General features: G+C 58.4%; 1 protein-coding gene across 5 annotated transcripts in view; it reads right to left on the reverse strand.

Moving 5' to 3' along the window:
• The window catches only part of LTBP4 (latent transforming growth factor beta binding protein 4), a 31,662-nt gene extending 23,331 nt beyond the window's left edge, over positions 1 to 8,331 (reverse strand). For 4 of the 5 annotated variants that reach the window (XM_037729456.1, XM_017503195.2, XM_017503194.2 and 1 more), the window contains exons 1-6: positions 5,182 to 5,468; positions 1,632 to 1,823; positions 1,204 to 1,451; positions 1,025 to 1,127; positions 549 to 623; positions 329 to 451 (exon numbers count right to left, since the gene is read on the reverse strand). In XM_037729456.1, the coding sequence (XP_037585384.1) occupies positions 329 to 451; positions 549 to 623; positions 1,025 to 1,127; positions 1,204 to 1,451; positions 1,632 to 1,823; positions 5,182 to 5,431 (991 nt within the window). In that variant the 5' untranslated portion in view covers positions 5,432 to 5,468. Of the gene's footprint in view, positions 1 to 328; positions 452 to 548; positions 624 to 1,024; positions 1,128 to 1,203; positions 1,452 to 1,631; positions 1,824 to 5,181; positions 5,469 to 6,665; positions 6,776 to 7,293; positions 7,442 to 7,606 lie in introns of those variants that run through there. The other variant, XM_017503196.1, reaches the window with a different exon arrangement.
• Between the last annotated feature and the right edge of the window lie 6,024 nt (positions 8,332 to 14,355).

Raw genomic sequence — 14,355 nt, forward strand, 5'->3', positions numbered from 1 at the left:
TTGAGCCTGGGAGGCGGAGATTGCAGTGAGCCGAGATCGCGCCACTGCACTCCAGCTTGGCACCTGGCGACAGAGTGAGACTGTCTCAAAAAAAATAAATAAAAATAATCTGGGTGTCTGGAGGATCTAGATCCAAAAGGCTTGAGAGGTCTAAAGATGGTCCGGGGATGCTGAGGCTATATGAGAATCTGAGAAGTTCTGAGGTGGCTCTGCGGAACCTGGGAGTCTGGGAAGATCTCAGGGGTCTGATCCCCCAGGATGCTCTGGGACGTGGTCTGAGGGCAGGGCGGGCATCAGACCCAGCCTCAGCCCCATGCTGGTGGCTCACAGATGCAGCTGCTGCGGGACGAGTCGAGCAGAAAGCCGTCGGGGCACACGCACGTGTAACCGCCGCGCGTGTTTGCACACTCGCCGTGCTGGCAGCGTCCGCCAGTCGCGCACTCATCCACATCTGCCAGGGTTGGGGAGGGTCACTGTGGAGTCAGGAACTTGATCCCTGCAAATCCAGCCCCCAGAACCAAGCTCCTCCCACCCCTGCCCCGTCTTACCTTCGCAGGACCCATTAATTCTTTCAAAGCCGGTTGGACAAGGTCCATCTGGGGCGCCCACTCTTTCGGAGTTCCCTGAGGCCAGAGGAGAGGGGTGGGCCAGGGACGGGTGGGCGGAGCGAGAATTGAGTGGGCGGAGCCGAAGACGGGGTGAGAGGGACTAAAAGACGTTGGCTGTAGTTTGAGTGCAGGGTCAGCCTTAGATTGGCAGTTTGAAATGGCCATATTGGAGACTCCCAAAGTACATGGGAAGGGCCGAGGTACAAAGGCAGGGTGAGAACAGAGCGGCCAAAGTCAGAAAATGGGGTGGGTGGTCCCAGAGCGGTATGAATAGCTCAGGACTGGAAGTGGCCTCCACAATGGGATAGGCGTGGCTACAATTGGTGAACTGGGTTTATCTAGGGCAGAGTAGGAGAATCGGTGAGGTTCTCACCCCTCCCCAGCTCCGAGCACCTCGAGGACGTCCTGGGGCTTACCCTGGTGCTCCGAGCACAGCTGACAGTCGTGAACGCCCCAGGCCAAGCCGGCCCCTCCGCAGCAGACCTCCTGCGTCCGGAGCCCCGGCAGCGGGGACGCGCACTGCGGGGAAGTGATGGGTGAGCGCGCCCCCGCGCGGAGGCACGCTCCGGGCCCCTCCCCACCGGCATCCTCTCACTTCGCCTCCGCGCAGCTCCCGAAAGCAGTAACCGAAGCCCGAGGCGTCTGAGTAGCTGTCCTCCCGTGGCGCGCTTTGTGCCAACACGGTGTAGGGCGCCGCCGCCTCTGCCCGCGCCGCCGCCTCCGCCCGCGCCACCGCCTCGGCGTCCGCCTCCTCCCACGGGCCGGACACACGCTCCACCTGGTGCACCACCACCGATGCCTCCTGCGGGTGCTCCACGTGGACGCTCACCATAGACGCCACGCCTAGGAAAGGCACGGCCGGGCAAAGGGATGTTTACATGGGTTCTTACGGGCTGGGGCTAGACAAAGCAGGGGGGGCGAACTGGGCAAGGGTGCTTGGGAAGGCGGGAAAGATGAGGGTCAGGTACATGGTGAAAAGCTTGACAGAGGGGTCGGAGGGGACTCTGGCCACACTTTCCTCACCGTGCTCGTCGTCGCGGTGGTTGGCCAGTGGCATAGTGTACACGGAGCGAGTGAGACCTGGCATAGCCGGGGCCGGGGGCCGGGCGCCCGAGGAGTGCAACTGGCAGAACTTGCCAGCGAAGTCCGGGGGACAGAGGCAGCGGTCAGGCTTCACGCACACACCGCCATTGTGACAGATCAAGGGACACAGGACTGGGAGGAGAACGAGGACACTCAGGAGAGGCGCCACCACTCTTGGCAGGTTCCCCTGTGGCCAGCGAAGTCCCTACGCCCTCGAGGTATCATTCATTTCTAAGTTGCTCCGCCCTCAGCTGTCATGTGGCCCCGCCCCAATTCCGGCAGGAGCATTGGCCCAGTCCAGTCGTTCAGCCATCAGAGGTACAGCCCCACCTATTAAGTCGGCAGGCTCTCGTTCGATTGCCCAGGCTGGAATGCAGCGACATGATCATGGCTCTGCAGCCTGGACCTCCTAAGCTTAAGTGATCCTCCCACCTCAGCCACCTGAGTAGCTGAGGCCACAGGCGTGCACCACGTCGGGCTATGATTTTTAATTTTGTAGAGACGGGGTCTCACTTTGTTGGCCAGGCTGGTCTTGAACTCCTGGGCTCAGGCAATCCTCCTGCCTCAGCCTCCCAAAGTGCTGGGATTACAGGCATGGGCCCAGCCAGCCCTCAGGCTGTTTTTCACTTTCAAGTCAACCTCTCGCATCCCACTTTCTGGCCGAGTCCACGGGGTTCCAGCCCCGCCCAGACGGCGCTGACCCCGCCCATTCCGTAGTCAACTGAACCCTTTGCTGTTCCAGCCCCTCCGACCCAGCGCTGATCCCTTCCATTGACTCAAACCACATTTTAGCCACTCCCTGGCATAACTCCCCGCCCAACTCGGTCTCCTTCGCTAGCCCGCCCATACTCCCTCTGCGTAGTCCACGAAGTCCTAGCCCCGCCCCCTGGCTGTGCCCCTTTCTAGCCCCTCTCACATTACCTTCCACCCGCAGGATGATAAACCTCGCCTATCCAGGAGCTTAACCTGCCGCCTCTAGCCCCGCCCACCTCCCTTTCCGCACTCTGATTCGCCCGGCTCACTTGCTCACGCCCCTCCCACCCCACCTCCAGGCCGTCCGGGCGTCCTAGTTCTGCCCACCGCGCTATTTCTCCGCCTACCGCGCTTTTTCTCCGCCCACCTCCTCTCCGGCTGGGGCTTTAGAGTTCTAGCTCTGCCTCACCGCCTCCAGTAGCACCGGGGCGGGGCCACGAGCGGGAACGCGCTTCCACTCTCCTTTGCGCGCCCTCGCTGGGCCCCAGGCCACCTCTGGGCGGGGCACTGCCAGCTGTGCGGCGGGGTAAACAAAGAGAGAGGTGCGGCGGGGGCAGGGCGGCGGCTCCGCATTCCGGACCCTTGGGGAGCCCCGGGACCGTGGAGCCAAAGGAGGCCGGACTGTCCTGCGAGAGCACCCCCTCCCTCTCTCTCCCGGAGCTGCAGAGAACAGCTGGAGACAGCTGTGCGTAGGGGAGGGAGGAGGCAGGCGGCCGGGAGAGGCGTGTGTGGGATTCTGAGTCACAACTGTGGAGAGGAAAGGACACGGAGAGCCACCTCCATTTAGAAGGATAAAGAGACTGGAGTCCTGGGAGGAGATCGGTTAAAGGGCAGTCCTCTAGAGTTGAAAGACGCTGGAGGTTTCTGAGATGGAGAACCTAGCTCAGAGGAAACTGAGGCGCCCTTTCAGCAGGAGTCCTTCTGGGGACGTTTACCTATAAAACATGACTCTAGTGCTTCCTAGGACACAACCAATTTGAGGGTGCTGAAAACAGGGTTTAGATAGAGAAGTGGAATTCCTGGAGGTCATCAGCACTTAAGAGCCTCAATTGGCCGAGACCCTATGTGGAATCCCCTCCCTTCCCAGCTAAGCAATTAGGTGCCAAAGCCTTTTTACTAATGGCTGCCTGAGAGGAGCACAGGATCTGGAGTCCTCTTGGGGAAATCCACTTATCAACACCAACTCTGGGGTTCTCTGAAGATAAATGGGATCAGAAGTTCCTGGGGAGGGGGATGAGCTAGAAGAGCAGGACATCTAGAGGACACTACAGAGTTCTCTGGTGAAAGGCACAGTGTGGGGGGTGGGAGCAAGAATGAGAAGGAACTTCACTGGAGGAGTGGTCTCTAAAGTCTGTTGCCAGGGGTGAAGAGGGGGCCTAGGGCCTGGGAGCAAAAGCTCTGGGCTCCCCTAAGCAGGAGTGTGGGGCCAGGACTCTAGGGTGCTCTAAGGCAGGCTTTTAATTAGGTAGTGGGGCCTAGGAGAGGCTTAACTAGGAATTAAGATTGCAAAATGGGAAGGGTCTCTGAGGGAGGTGGTGGGAAACCAGCCAGGTCTGAAGGCATTTCCCAGGCTCTGAGGCATTTCTCTGCCTTCTCTTGGCCTGAATGCAGGCCTCCATGCCAGTTCCCTGGGGGTGCCTACACCCAGGGTGGGCTGCTAAATGGGCACAGCCAACATCATGTCCTACAGCCCTGGCTGAGCGGGGAGTTGAGGACATAGGGGTCCCTCTGAAGTCAGCCCCCACTTCATATGCCCCTCCTTGCACCCCCAGGGGCTTGGCACCCACCTGGACATGGTGCCTGACACAGGCACGTTGGGGCTGGGCCGGGAAAGAGTGAAAGGAAGAGGGAGGAAGAGGAGGAGAGAGGGAGTGGCAGCGGGCGGGGTCTCAGGCGGGAGATGAGCTCACGCCGGCCGGGCTGGGCTGGCTGGGGGCCAGGCTGGGCGAGTTCTCCGCGCCAGGGGCCCCCACTCCCCACTCCAGAGGGTCTGCCGGGTGGAGGACAGGGAGGCCCCGACCCCAGAGTCTGGCCACTTTTGCATCCTGGAACAACAGGTGGCGTGCTCTCCCCCACCTCACCTGAACCCCCAGGGCTCCCCATCTCTAGGAGCGTCTGGTACATATGCCTCCTGTCGCCTCCGCCCCCAGGGGGCGCCCCTTCCGTAACGCCTCTTATCTGGATTTCTCTCGCACGTGGGACCCCTCCAACTCAGGTCCTGGGGAGACATCCCCCCACAACACACACACAACCCCATTCTCTGTCCCTTCTCCCTCTTAGCTCTAGTCTCCCTCCTCACAGGCATTCCCATACGGAACCTTCCCACCCAAAGACACAGAAACTCAGACGTCCACCATGCAGCCCTGAGAATCGTGCTTGGTTCCTGGGGACTCCTTACTCAGCGTCTCGGAATCCAAGCTCCCGTCCCAAATGTTCTCAGGTCCCTCAGTTCTGAGATCCCCATTTTGACTCGAAGGCATGAAAGCCGGCGCCAGTTCCCTTACTTGGGACATCACAGGCCCCTAAGGACCCTCATTGCTTGCAAAATAGGAACCCTCAAGACCCAGCCCCAAAAGCCAGGAATTCGGGACCCCCTTCCTGAAATAGCCCCTGAGATTCCCCTGCACTGTTGCATGTGGAATCTGGGCTCCCTCTCCCTGGAGGACTGTCTCCTCCATCCCCAGGGATCCTCCTCCCCCCGGGAGCCGCTCTCTCGGGACCACCACCCCGCACTCACAGGCGCGGAAGCCGGGTCCCCCCGGGGCCGCCCCGCCGGGCGCGCCGCTGTCCACGCTGGTGGCGTTGCGGGGCGCGCAGGTCGGGGTACAGCGGGAGCCGGACGGCCCATGGATGCAGCGCAGGCCGCACACGACCGGGGTGAAGCGCACGCGGAGACGCTCTCCGAGCCGGCCCAGTCCAGGCTGCGGCCCTAGCTGCGCCAGCAGCACCAATAGCGACACCCAGAGCAGCCGCACGCCGCCCGCCATGGCTGCAGCGCCGCGCTCCGCCGCGCCGCCGCCCCAGCCCGCCCGAGGGGCCCGGCCGCGCCCGCCCGCCCGCCCGCGGGGGAGGGCGGCCGCGCCCCCGCTCAGGCCCCCCCTCCCCACCACTCCCTCCCCGGCGGCCGCGCGGGGGCGCGTGGGGCTGGGCGCTTAGCCAGAGACTCGCAGGCTGGGCGCTAGACTCGCAGGGGTGAGCCGGGCGCCCCCTTTGTCCCCATCCGCACACCAACAAGTGGACCAGGCCTGTAGGGGAGCGGCGAGGAAGGGAACAGGTGGGGGCTGGCGGGTTTCCCCCCAGACAGAGCTGAATCTATAAAGAGGATATCCATAAAGGGTAGTGGGGGCCGCATTTGGGGAAACAGCTAAAAGTTGTCTCCTTTTCTGCCCTGGGCACAGAGAAAGGGGCTTCATCTAGATAGGGGGCTATCATGGCACATCTGAGCAGCCAGGTGGGACATCTGAGGGAAGAGAGAAGGGTCGCTGCACCTGGGCACATAAAGGAATTGGGTGTCTAGATCTTGGGCAGGAGGCTGGAGGTGGGTGGGGGTGAACACATCTGAAGATGCGGCCACATCTGGCCAGAACACCACACCTGGTGGAAGAAGTCACAATGGACAAGGAAGCATTGGATGGAGGCTGTGGGCGGGGGTACTAACATCTGGCCCGAGGCTCACATCTGGAAGACTTTAGGGGGAGGGGTCACATCTGGGCTGAAGGCTACAGCAAGAGAAGCGTTTTGAGGATGTTTGAGACAGGGGTGTTTGTGTTCTAGCCTGGGGGTCGAGAGCTGGAGTGGGAGGAGGGCAGGGGGAAGATTCGGGAAACAGGAGGAGCCCTTTGGCCCCCAGCCGCCCCGAAATCTTGAGCATTCGGTGCCCAGGCAGGCGCCAACCCGCACAATCGCTTTTGTTGTCTGGGCTGGTTCAGCGGCGCTTTCTGCCAGGCCAGCGCGCCCTCCCTCTTCGGCCGCGGGGAGCCCGGACGCCTGGCTTCCCGGCCCCACCCCTGCGGGTCAGCGCCTTTGGCCTGCGTCTGGTCCTGTCCCGGGCTCACCTCACAGGGCCGGACGCTGGGGTCCCAAGAGGGGGCCTCGTCCTGGGGATGGGGGCTGAGCTACAATTGGGGGCTGGTAGGCGGCGGCTGGACCGTGGGAACCAGACGGCTTTATCTGGCCCGGAACCCCCCTTGCCCCAGGCGGAGGAAAGGCGGATGTGCTTACCCGGGGCCTTGCCAGGGGGGGCACGCTGTGGGGGCCTCCTTCTCGGTAGTCCCCGGCCCCCAGGCCCCCGGGGCCGCCGCCGCTTCAGTAGAGCTCTGGCCTCCTGCAGCCTGGGTGGGAGAGGACGGAAAAGCTGCTGTCACCGGGTTAAGCTGACCTCCCCACCAAAGAGCCTCCATGCCAGGAAAATGTCTTTCAGTAGCGGCTCTACCCAACCCTCCCTCCACAACACCCATTTATGGGGACCAGGCCTCTAGTGGGAGAGAAACAAAAAGACCCTAGGAGAAACAGAGATGGGGGAGGGGTGGGGGGAAAAAAGAGAGTAAGGGCAGAGAGACTTAGACATAGAGACAGGCAGTGAGACACAGAAAGAGGAAAAGAGACAGGTTAACTGGAAAGAAACAGAGAGAAATGATGCAGAGATGGAAAGAGACTGAGGGAGGGAAGAGATGAAATAGACATACAGGCTGATAGTGAAAGAAAGAGCAGGCGAGGGAGGGGGGAGAGATAGGGAGAGATGGGGTGTGTTGGGGGGAAGGTGAGGAGAAGGTAGGGGGGAGGTGGAGCAGAAACGGGGGCAAGGCTGGGAGTTCCTGAGGATTTGGTAGGGGAGGGACTGCCCACTCACGTCAGTGGCTGCCAGTTGAGGGACACCTGTCTCTTCCTCACGCTGGGGCTGGGGCTGGGGCTGGGGCTAGGCACTGCAGGCACTGGGTTCAGGCACCGCTGGGGGCCCGCACACTTTTTGGGCTGGCAGCTTCGGACCCTGCAGGAGGCTTAGGAGACAGCCAGGGACTAAGTGGGGAAGGAGGAGACCAAGTACTTCTCTACCAAATGCATCCAACTCTCCCGCTGGGATGAGGGGTGGGAAGGGGCGCTCCCTGCCCCTCTCCTCCTAGCCCCCTTTGCTCCCTACTCATATTCCACCTGCCAGAACCCACCTTGGATGCAGCGGCTCCTCCTAGACGTCTGGCCTGGGCAGCAGCGACAAGTAGCAACGCTATAAATAGTGGGGTGGAAGTCACTTACGCCCCTAGCACCCCAGAACTCTGCAAAGGAGGGCGATGGGAGGAGGAGAAACCAAGACGAATCCTGAGGGGGGCTTGAAACAGCTATGTAACTAACTTGAGGTTCTCCCCATGCCTCAGTTTCTCCATCTGTACAATGGGAGGCAAATTGATTTAGACTCTCTGGGCTGAAAGGCACAGCAATCTTACTTTTATTTGTCTTATGAAGAGGTTTTGGCAGTAAGGCTCTACTGAAAAATACGTTATTTTAAAAGCGATTTAAAAAAAAAAAAAAGACTCGATTTATAAGCGCATTTCTAAGCCCGGGCTGTGTGGGAATGTAGAACCCCGCCCTCCCCATATCCAGGTCCGAGACTCAGACGCCATCCTGAGCCTGGCCGACAGGTGGCGCCACTTGCACAGGCCTCGGCAGCTGGGGAGGGAAGGCTCTTCCCTGTGACTGGGTCCAGCAGGGTGCTGAGGTGGAGGAGGATAAAGGCGTCACAGTCCAGGACTGGGAATCCCAGAGCCTGAGTTCTAGCCCGTTCTTGCCCTTCCACGATGTGTCCAGAAGCCTGCGAATCTTGGTCTTTGGGCCTCAGTTTCCCGCCTGACCAGGAGAAGGGTGCCGTTCTTGGAAACATCTCCGAGCCCAGAGGGTCTCAGTGGCTGAGCTTCCAGCTCCGGTTCAAGTGCGTCGCAATGAAGGGGCCCCCCAGACAAGTCCATTATCCCCAGGCTAAGGGGGGGCTAGAGACAAGGGAGCGCGCCCAGACTCCGAGAGGAGAGCAGTAGCGGGGTGCAGAGAAGGGGGTGCCCGGCGGCTGGGCCCCTCCCAAGTGGGTGGGGCCCAGTGGAGGATGAGGCCACCTGGGGGGGGACCTCGGGGATCCCCGATCCTGCCGTCGTCCCTCCCGCCTTTTTCTCCAGGTTAACCCCTTCCCGGCCCCGCCCCCGCCGCGGCTCGGGTTACTAAACGCATTCGCAGAGACCCAGGCGGGAGCAGAGCCCGGGGCCTTTGTAACGGAGCGTTGGGCCGCCGGGCGGGGAGGGTGGGTGGGGGTGCTGGGCAGACGGCTTCCTTCAGTCCCGTCACCCGCAGACTGGAGGGGCCCCTATGGCCCCCAGATCTATAGGGAATCCTGGATATCTCGTCGTGAAATCACTGGAGCCTCATTCAATCCCGGAGTCCTTTAATTCTAGGAAACTGGAGCATCCCCAACAGTTCTGAAGCCTGAGGACTCCTCCACCCCACCCAACTCCCCACAGGCCCCTCCGCCATCAATCCAAGATTCCATGTCTTCCTGACAGATTTGAAAAACCCAAAGGTCCTTTTTCATGAACACAGAGCCCCCAAATCCTAGAAAACCAGGACAACTCAACGGCCTCATAAAGACCCTCCAGAATCCCCCAATACCTTTCTTCCTTACCACCCAAGAAACTTGGGGAACTCCATCCTAGCCCGAGGACCCCACTGGTCTCTATCATTCTAGGAGAGCTCAACCACCCCACCCCTGCCCCAATAAACTAGAGATCTTTTCCGGAAGAAACCTCAGGATTCCCTGGAGACTTAACCTACTCCACCACAGTGGAGGGGACTCCTTCCCATAAAAATCTCAGTGCTCTCGGATTCTAACCTCTACAAATTGGGGGCGCCTAATTAATCCAAGAGCCCTCCTTTCACCTCCGCATCGAAGCAGTGTGTTCGATTTCCCCTGAATCCGAAAGCCGTGGTCCTCCTGGACCACCAGTGGAAGGGGCACAAGGAAGCAGGGGCCGCAGCGGGGCTTACCTGGCCGGGCGGCCGGGGACCCCTGCGACCTCCACGACCTGGCTGGGGCTGGGGCTGGGGCTGGGGCTGGCAGCGGAGGCGGCGGCTGCGAGGAGCTGCAGCAGCAGCACCAGCAGGAGGGGGCGGCGGCCGTTGGGGCCAGGCCTCCGCATCGTGTCAGGCGCCGAGTCCCGCTCCGGGCGGGCGGTCTGTCCGGCGGGTCCGGCCGCAGCCCCGCCCCCGCCCCCGCCCCCGCCCCCGCCCGAGGCCGACTCACTTTCTCCACCGTCCAGCCAAGGGCTGCGAACTTCCCGCCAATCACAGCCCGGCGCCGCCGGCGCCCGCCGCGCGGCCAATCAGAACGCAGCAGGGACAGGTGCCGGATGCGGGGCGCGGGGGACCTCGAGTTCCCCACGCGGTGGGGGGAAATTAGGACTCGGGTACTGGCTCCGTGAACCTTCTCGTGGAGCAGAGGCCCGAAGAGTAGGGGTGCTTACACAATGGGAGGAATATGGAGGCGGGGGATGGGGGCAGGCAGGGTCCCCTAAGCTGATCTCCCTCTGGCAGGCCTCAGGCCTCTGTTCCCAGTTCTGGGAGAATTTGGCCAGATTTTAGCTCCCTCGCTGGCGTACAAGCTGGAAGCCCCCCACAGGTACTCCTTTCCACTCGAGAGACTGAGGATTCTGCCTATGGAGCACCAACCCCACACTAGGCCCCAGGTCCTGCCCCTCTGAGGGTCCCAAGTTCACATTGGATCTTCTCAAATAATTGATCCCATCTCAAGGCCTCAGGCTTCAGGAGTTCCAGGCTCACCATCTGCAAAACTTGTTCCCCGAAGTTCTGCCCCTCAGTGAACCCAGCCAGGCTCTGCCCCTGAGCCACAAATTCTGTTCCCAGGGGGCTCCTGGCTCTGCCCCTCCTGCACCCCACTTATCGCTACCCCCAAAGGGTATCAGACCCCCTTCCTTGCCTGAGTCTTTGAATGCTCCCAAGAGCAGCCTTCCACCCCCTAGAATTGCAGACTTTCTCCTTAGAGAGTTCTCAGTTCTGGCTGGGCACCCTGGCGCAGGCCTGAAATCCCAGCACTTTGGGAGGCTGAGGTGAGTGGATCGCTTGGGTCCAGGAGTTTGAGACCAGCGTGGACAACATAGCGAGACCCCCATCTCTATTAAAAATCCAAAAGTTAGCCGGGCGTGGAGGCATGTGCCAGTAGTCCCAGCTACTCGGGAGGCTGAGGTGGGACGATCGCTTAAGCCTGGAAAGCGGAGGCTGCGGTGAGCTGAGATGGCACCACTGCTCTGCACTCCAGCCTGGACGATAGAGACCCCGTCTCAATAATAAATAATAAATCTATATAAAAGAGAGTTCTGATCCCCTCCTTGCCTAAGAGTCTCCATGACTAACTAGGAGCCGCAAGCCACCGGGAGCCTTAAACCCCGCCCACACCCGATTTAGTGGGTTCCAGGCTTGAAGCCTTCAAACCCAGAGTCTCAAGCCCAGCTTCTTCCCTTCGTTATAAATTCAAGGCTCCACCCTATCTATATTCTTGGAAATAGAAGCCCCTTCTCTCCCAAAGGCACCGCCCCTAGAGCTTCAGACTCCGCCCCCTAATTACCTCTTTTTCCACTTTCTTTTTTTTTTCCTCCTCCTCCTCCTCCCCCTCCACTGAGTTTCAGGCCACACCCTTTCCCACAGAAAATTGGGACGGGACCACATGTAGGATCCCAAGCCCACACCTTTTACGTTTGTCTCGCTTTGGGGTTCCAGGCCCCATATCGCACAACAGTTGGATTCTTAAGGTTCCCAGATCTGTAGCGTTAGCCCCGCCCCCACCTCGTGGATCCCAGGCTCCACCCACACAAGGTACTAGGCCACACGCCCTGACCGTGGAGCCCACCCCAGGCCAAGAACCGCAGCTGATCCGACTGCATCCCCACCTCCCCCCCCACTCCTGCTCCTTCTTCCAGTCCAGGAGGATGTGCAGGACTGATAGGGAAGCCCTTCACCACCCCCACCACCCCAGCTTACAGTGAGACTCACAGGATGACTCACACGGCTACACACCGTTTCTGCCACCTACAACAATCCATGCCTCCATCTCACACTGACACCTAGAAATCTGGGTCCAGCACCATCCAGGGACACACAGTCCCTGGGGCAGTGACCACAGCACTCACACTCCATTCACAGTCATTCGTGGGCTGTCCCAGAGCCCGGCTCTACCCAATGACTGTACTCCATGACCCTGTCTTTGTATAAGCCCCCAAGACCCCTGCTCACATGACCCTGCAGGACAGCGTATCCCTGCCCACTTCCCCCCTCACCACCTCCTACCCTGTAGCTGGAGCATTTGCTGGGGGCGCTGCTGAAATTTCTCCCTGCTGTCCGGGATCCAGCGCATCTTCAATGCTTGTTGCTAGGCAACAGCCTCTGGCTCACCACTGCAACTTCCGGCGTTGGCCTCCCCTCCCCCTAGAATTTAGAGTCCCCAGCTCCCAATCCCCCGCATGTGTCACTATCTCCCAGAGTTGTGTCTGTCATCCCTTAGATCCTAACTGATCTCAACCCTTCAGAATTCCTCAGAGTTCTAGTGGCCCGGCATTCCAGAATCTTCCACTCCTCCCCCCATGCCCTCTCATGCACAAAAACACACACGCAGTTAGTACTATACTAGAATAATACTATCTCTAGCATTTAGATAACCCGACTCTTCAGCGTTCTAGATTTGCTGACATCCCAGATTCCTCTCACTATCTCTCTCTCTGTCTTTCTCTCTCTCTCCTGTCTCTCTCATTTCTAGAATGAGGCCAGGTGCGGTGGCTCACGCCTGTAATCCCAGGCCGGGGCAGGCAGATCGCTTGAGGTCAGGAGTTTGAGACCAGCCTGGCCAACACAGTGAAACCCTCTGTCTACTAAGAATACAAAAATTATCCAGGCATGGTGGTGCACACCTGCAATCCCAGCTATTCCAGAGGCTGAGGTGGGAGGATCACTTGAACCGGGGAGGCAGAGGTTGCAGTGAGCCGAGATCACACCACTGCACTCCAGCCTGGGTGACAGAGTGAAACCCTGTCTCAAATAATAATAAATAAATAAATAAATATGTTAAAAAGAAATAAAATACAAATAGAATGATCAGCATTCCAGAAACATGAGTGTTTTGGATTCTCTGGCCTGGAAATAAAAAATGACCCTAATATACTAGATCTGTAAGCATTACAAAACACCACCATATTCTAGATTTCCTGACCTTCAGCCCCTCCCCCCACATACTAGAATTCTTAATATGCCAATATCCCCCAATAATCTGAATATCCTGGCATGTAAAAAATTTTCTAGAGTCTGAGGCTGGGCATGGTAGTTCACACTTGTAATCCCAGCACTTTGGGAGGCTTAGGCGGGAAAATGACTTGAGCCCAAGGGTTTGAGACCAGCCTGGGCAACACAGTGAGACAATGTCTCCTCAAAAAAAATTAAAAATTAGCTGGCCGTGGTGGCACACACCTGTAGTCCCAGATACTCAGGAGGCTGAGGCAGGAGGATTCCTTGAGCCCAGAAGATGGAGGCTGCAGTGAGCTATGATTGCACCACTGCACTCCAGCCTGGGCAACAGAGTGAGACCCTGTCTCAAAAACAAACAAACAAAAACAAAACTAGGGTTTGAGACACAGCTATTTCAGAATACCCGGGTTCAGAAGCACTCACCTTTTTGTTTTTTAAATTTGATTCGTGGGACATTCATTAAATCTTTGTTTTGCTTTCTCTTTTCTTTTTTTTTTTTTTTGAGGCCGAGTCTCACTCTGTCGCCCAGGCTGGAGTGCAGTGGCATGATCTTGGCTCACTACAACCTCTGCCTCCAGGGTTCAAGCGATCCTCCTGCCTCAGCCTCCTGAGTAGCTGGGGTTTATGGGTGTGCACCACCATTCCTGCCTAATTTTTGTATTTTTAATAGAGATGGGTTTCACCATGTTGATCAGGCTGGTCTCAAACTCCTGACCTTGTGATCTACCTGCCTAGGCTTCCCGAAGTGCTGGGATTATAGGTGTGAGCCACTGCGCCTGGCCTAGCACTCACTTTTAGGTCTCTCATTTGTGTTCTAGATTCTCTGATAATCTGGAACCTCCTGCCATTATGGATTTCTTGAAATGCAAACAAACCCTCCAGTGCTCTGGAAGGGCCAAAAGTCCAGGATCTCTCCCATCCTCTACATTTCCTAGTTAAACAGATTCCTTTCTGTAACCTATACTTCTCAGCATTCCAGACATCCTGGTATGCAAGATTTTCCTCCTGGTGGAGATTCATGGGTATGAACTCCCCTGACACCCCCTATTTTAGAATCAGTGATTTTCCAGGTCCTTTTTGTCAGAAAGGCCACATTCTGAATTCTTTCATAAGCAGGGGAGAACTCTAATATTGTTAATCCACAAGCACTCCAGAATAGCCTTGTGGCCAAGATGTCCTGACATTTGAGACCCCTCTCTACTGTGGCTTTTTGTTTGTTTGTTTTTTCAGAGATGGGGACTCCCTATGTTGCCCAGGCTGGAGTGCAGTGGCTATTCACAGGCAAGATCCCACTACTGATCTTCATGGGAGTTTTGACCTGCTGTGTTTCCGACCTGGGCCGGTTCAGCCCTCCTTAGGCAACCTGGTGGTCCCCCACTCCCAGGAGGTCACCATATTGATGCCAAACTTAGTGCGGACACCCGATGGGCATAGCGCACTACAGCCCAGAACTCCTGGGCTCAAGTGTCCCTCCCACCTTAGCCTCTGGAGTAGCTGGGACTACAGGCACGGGCCACTGCGCTGGGCTCCACGATGTTTCAGAAGCTCTGGCATTCCAGAAACTATGGAATTCTAGAATTAGCATGTTCTAGTATCCTCTACTCCTAGTCTGCCCCCACTCTCTGTCCTC

Source organism: Cebus imitator, unplaced genomic scaffold (assembly GCF_001604975.1).
Source record: "Cebus imitator isolate Cc_AM_T3 unplaced genomic scaffold, Cebus_imitator-1.0 Scaffold306, whole genome shotgun sequence".
NCBI classification, from domain to species: domain Eukaryota; kingdom Metazoa; phylum Chordata; class Mammalia; order Primates; family Cebidae; genus Cebus; species Cebus imitator.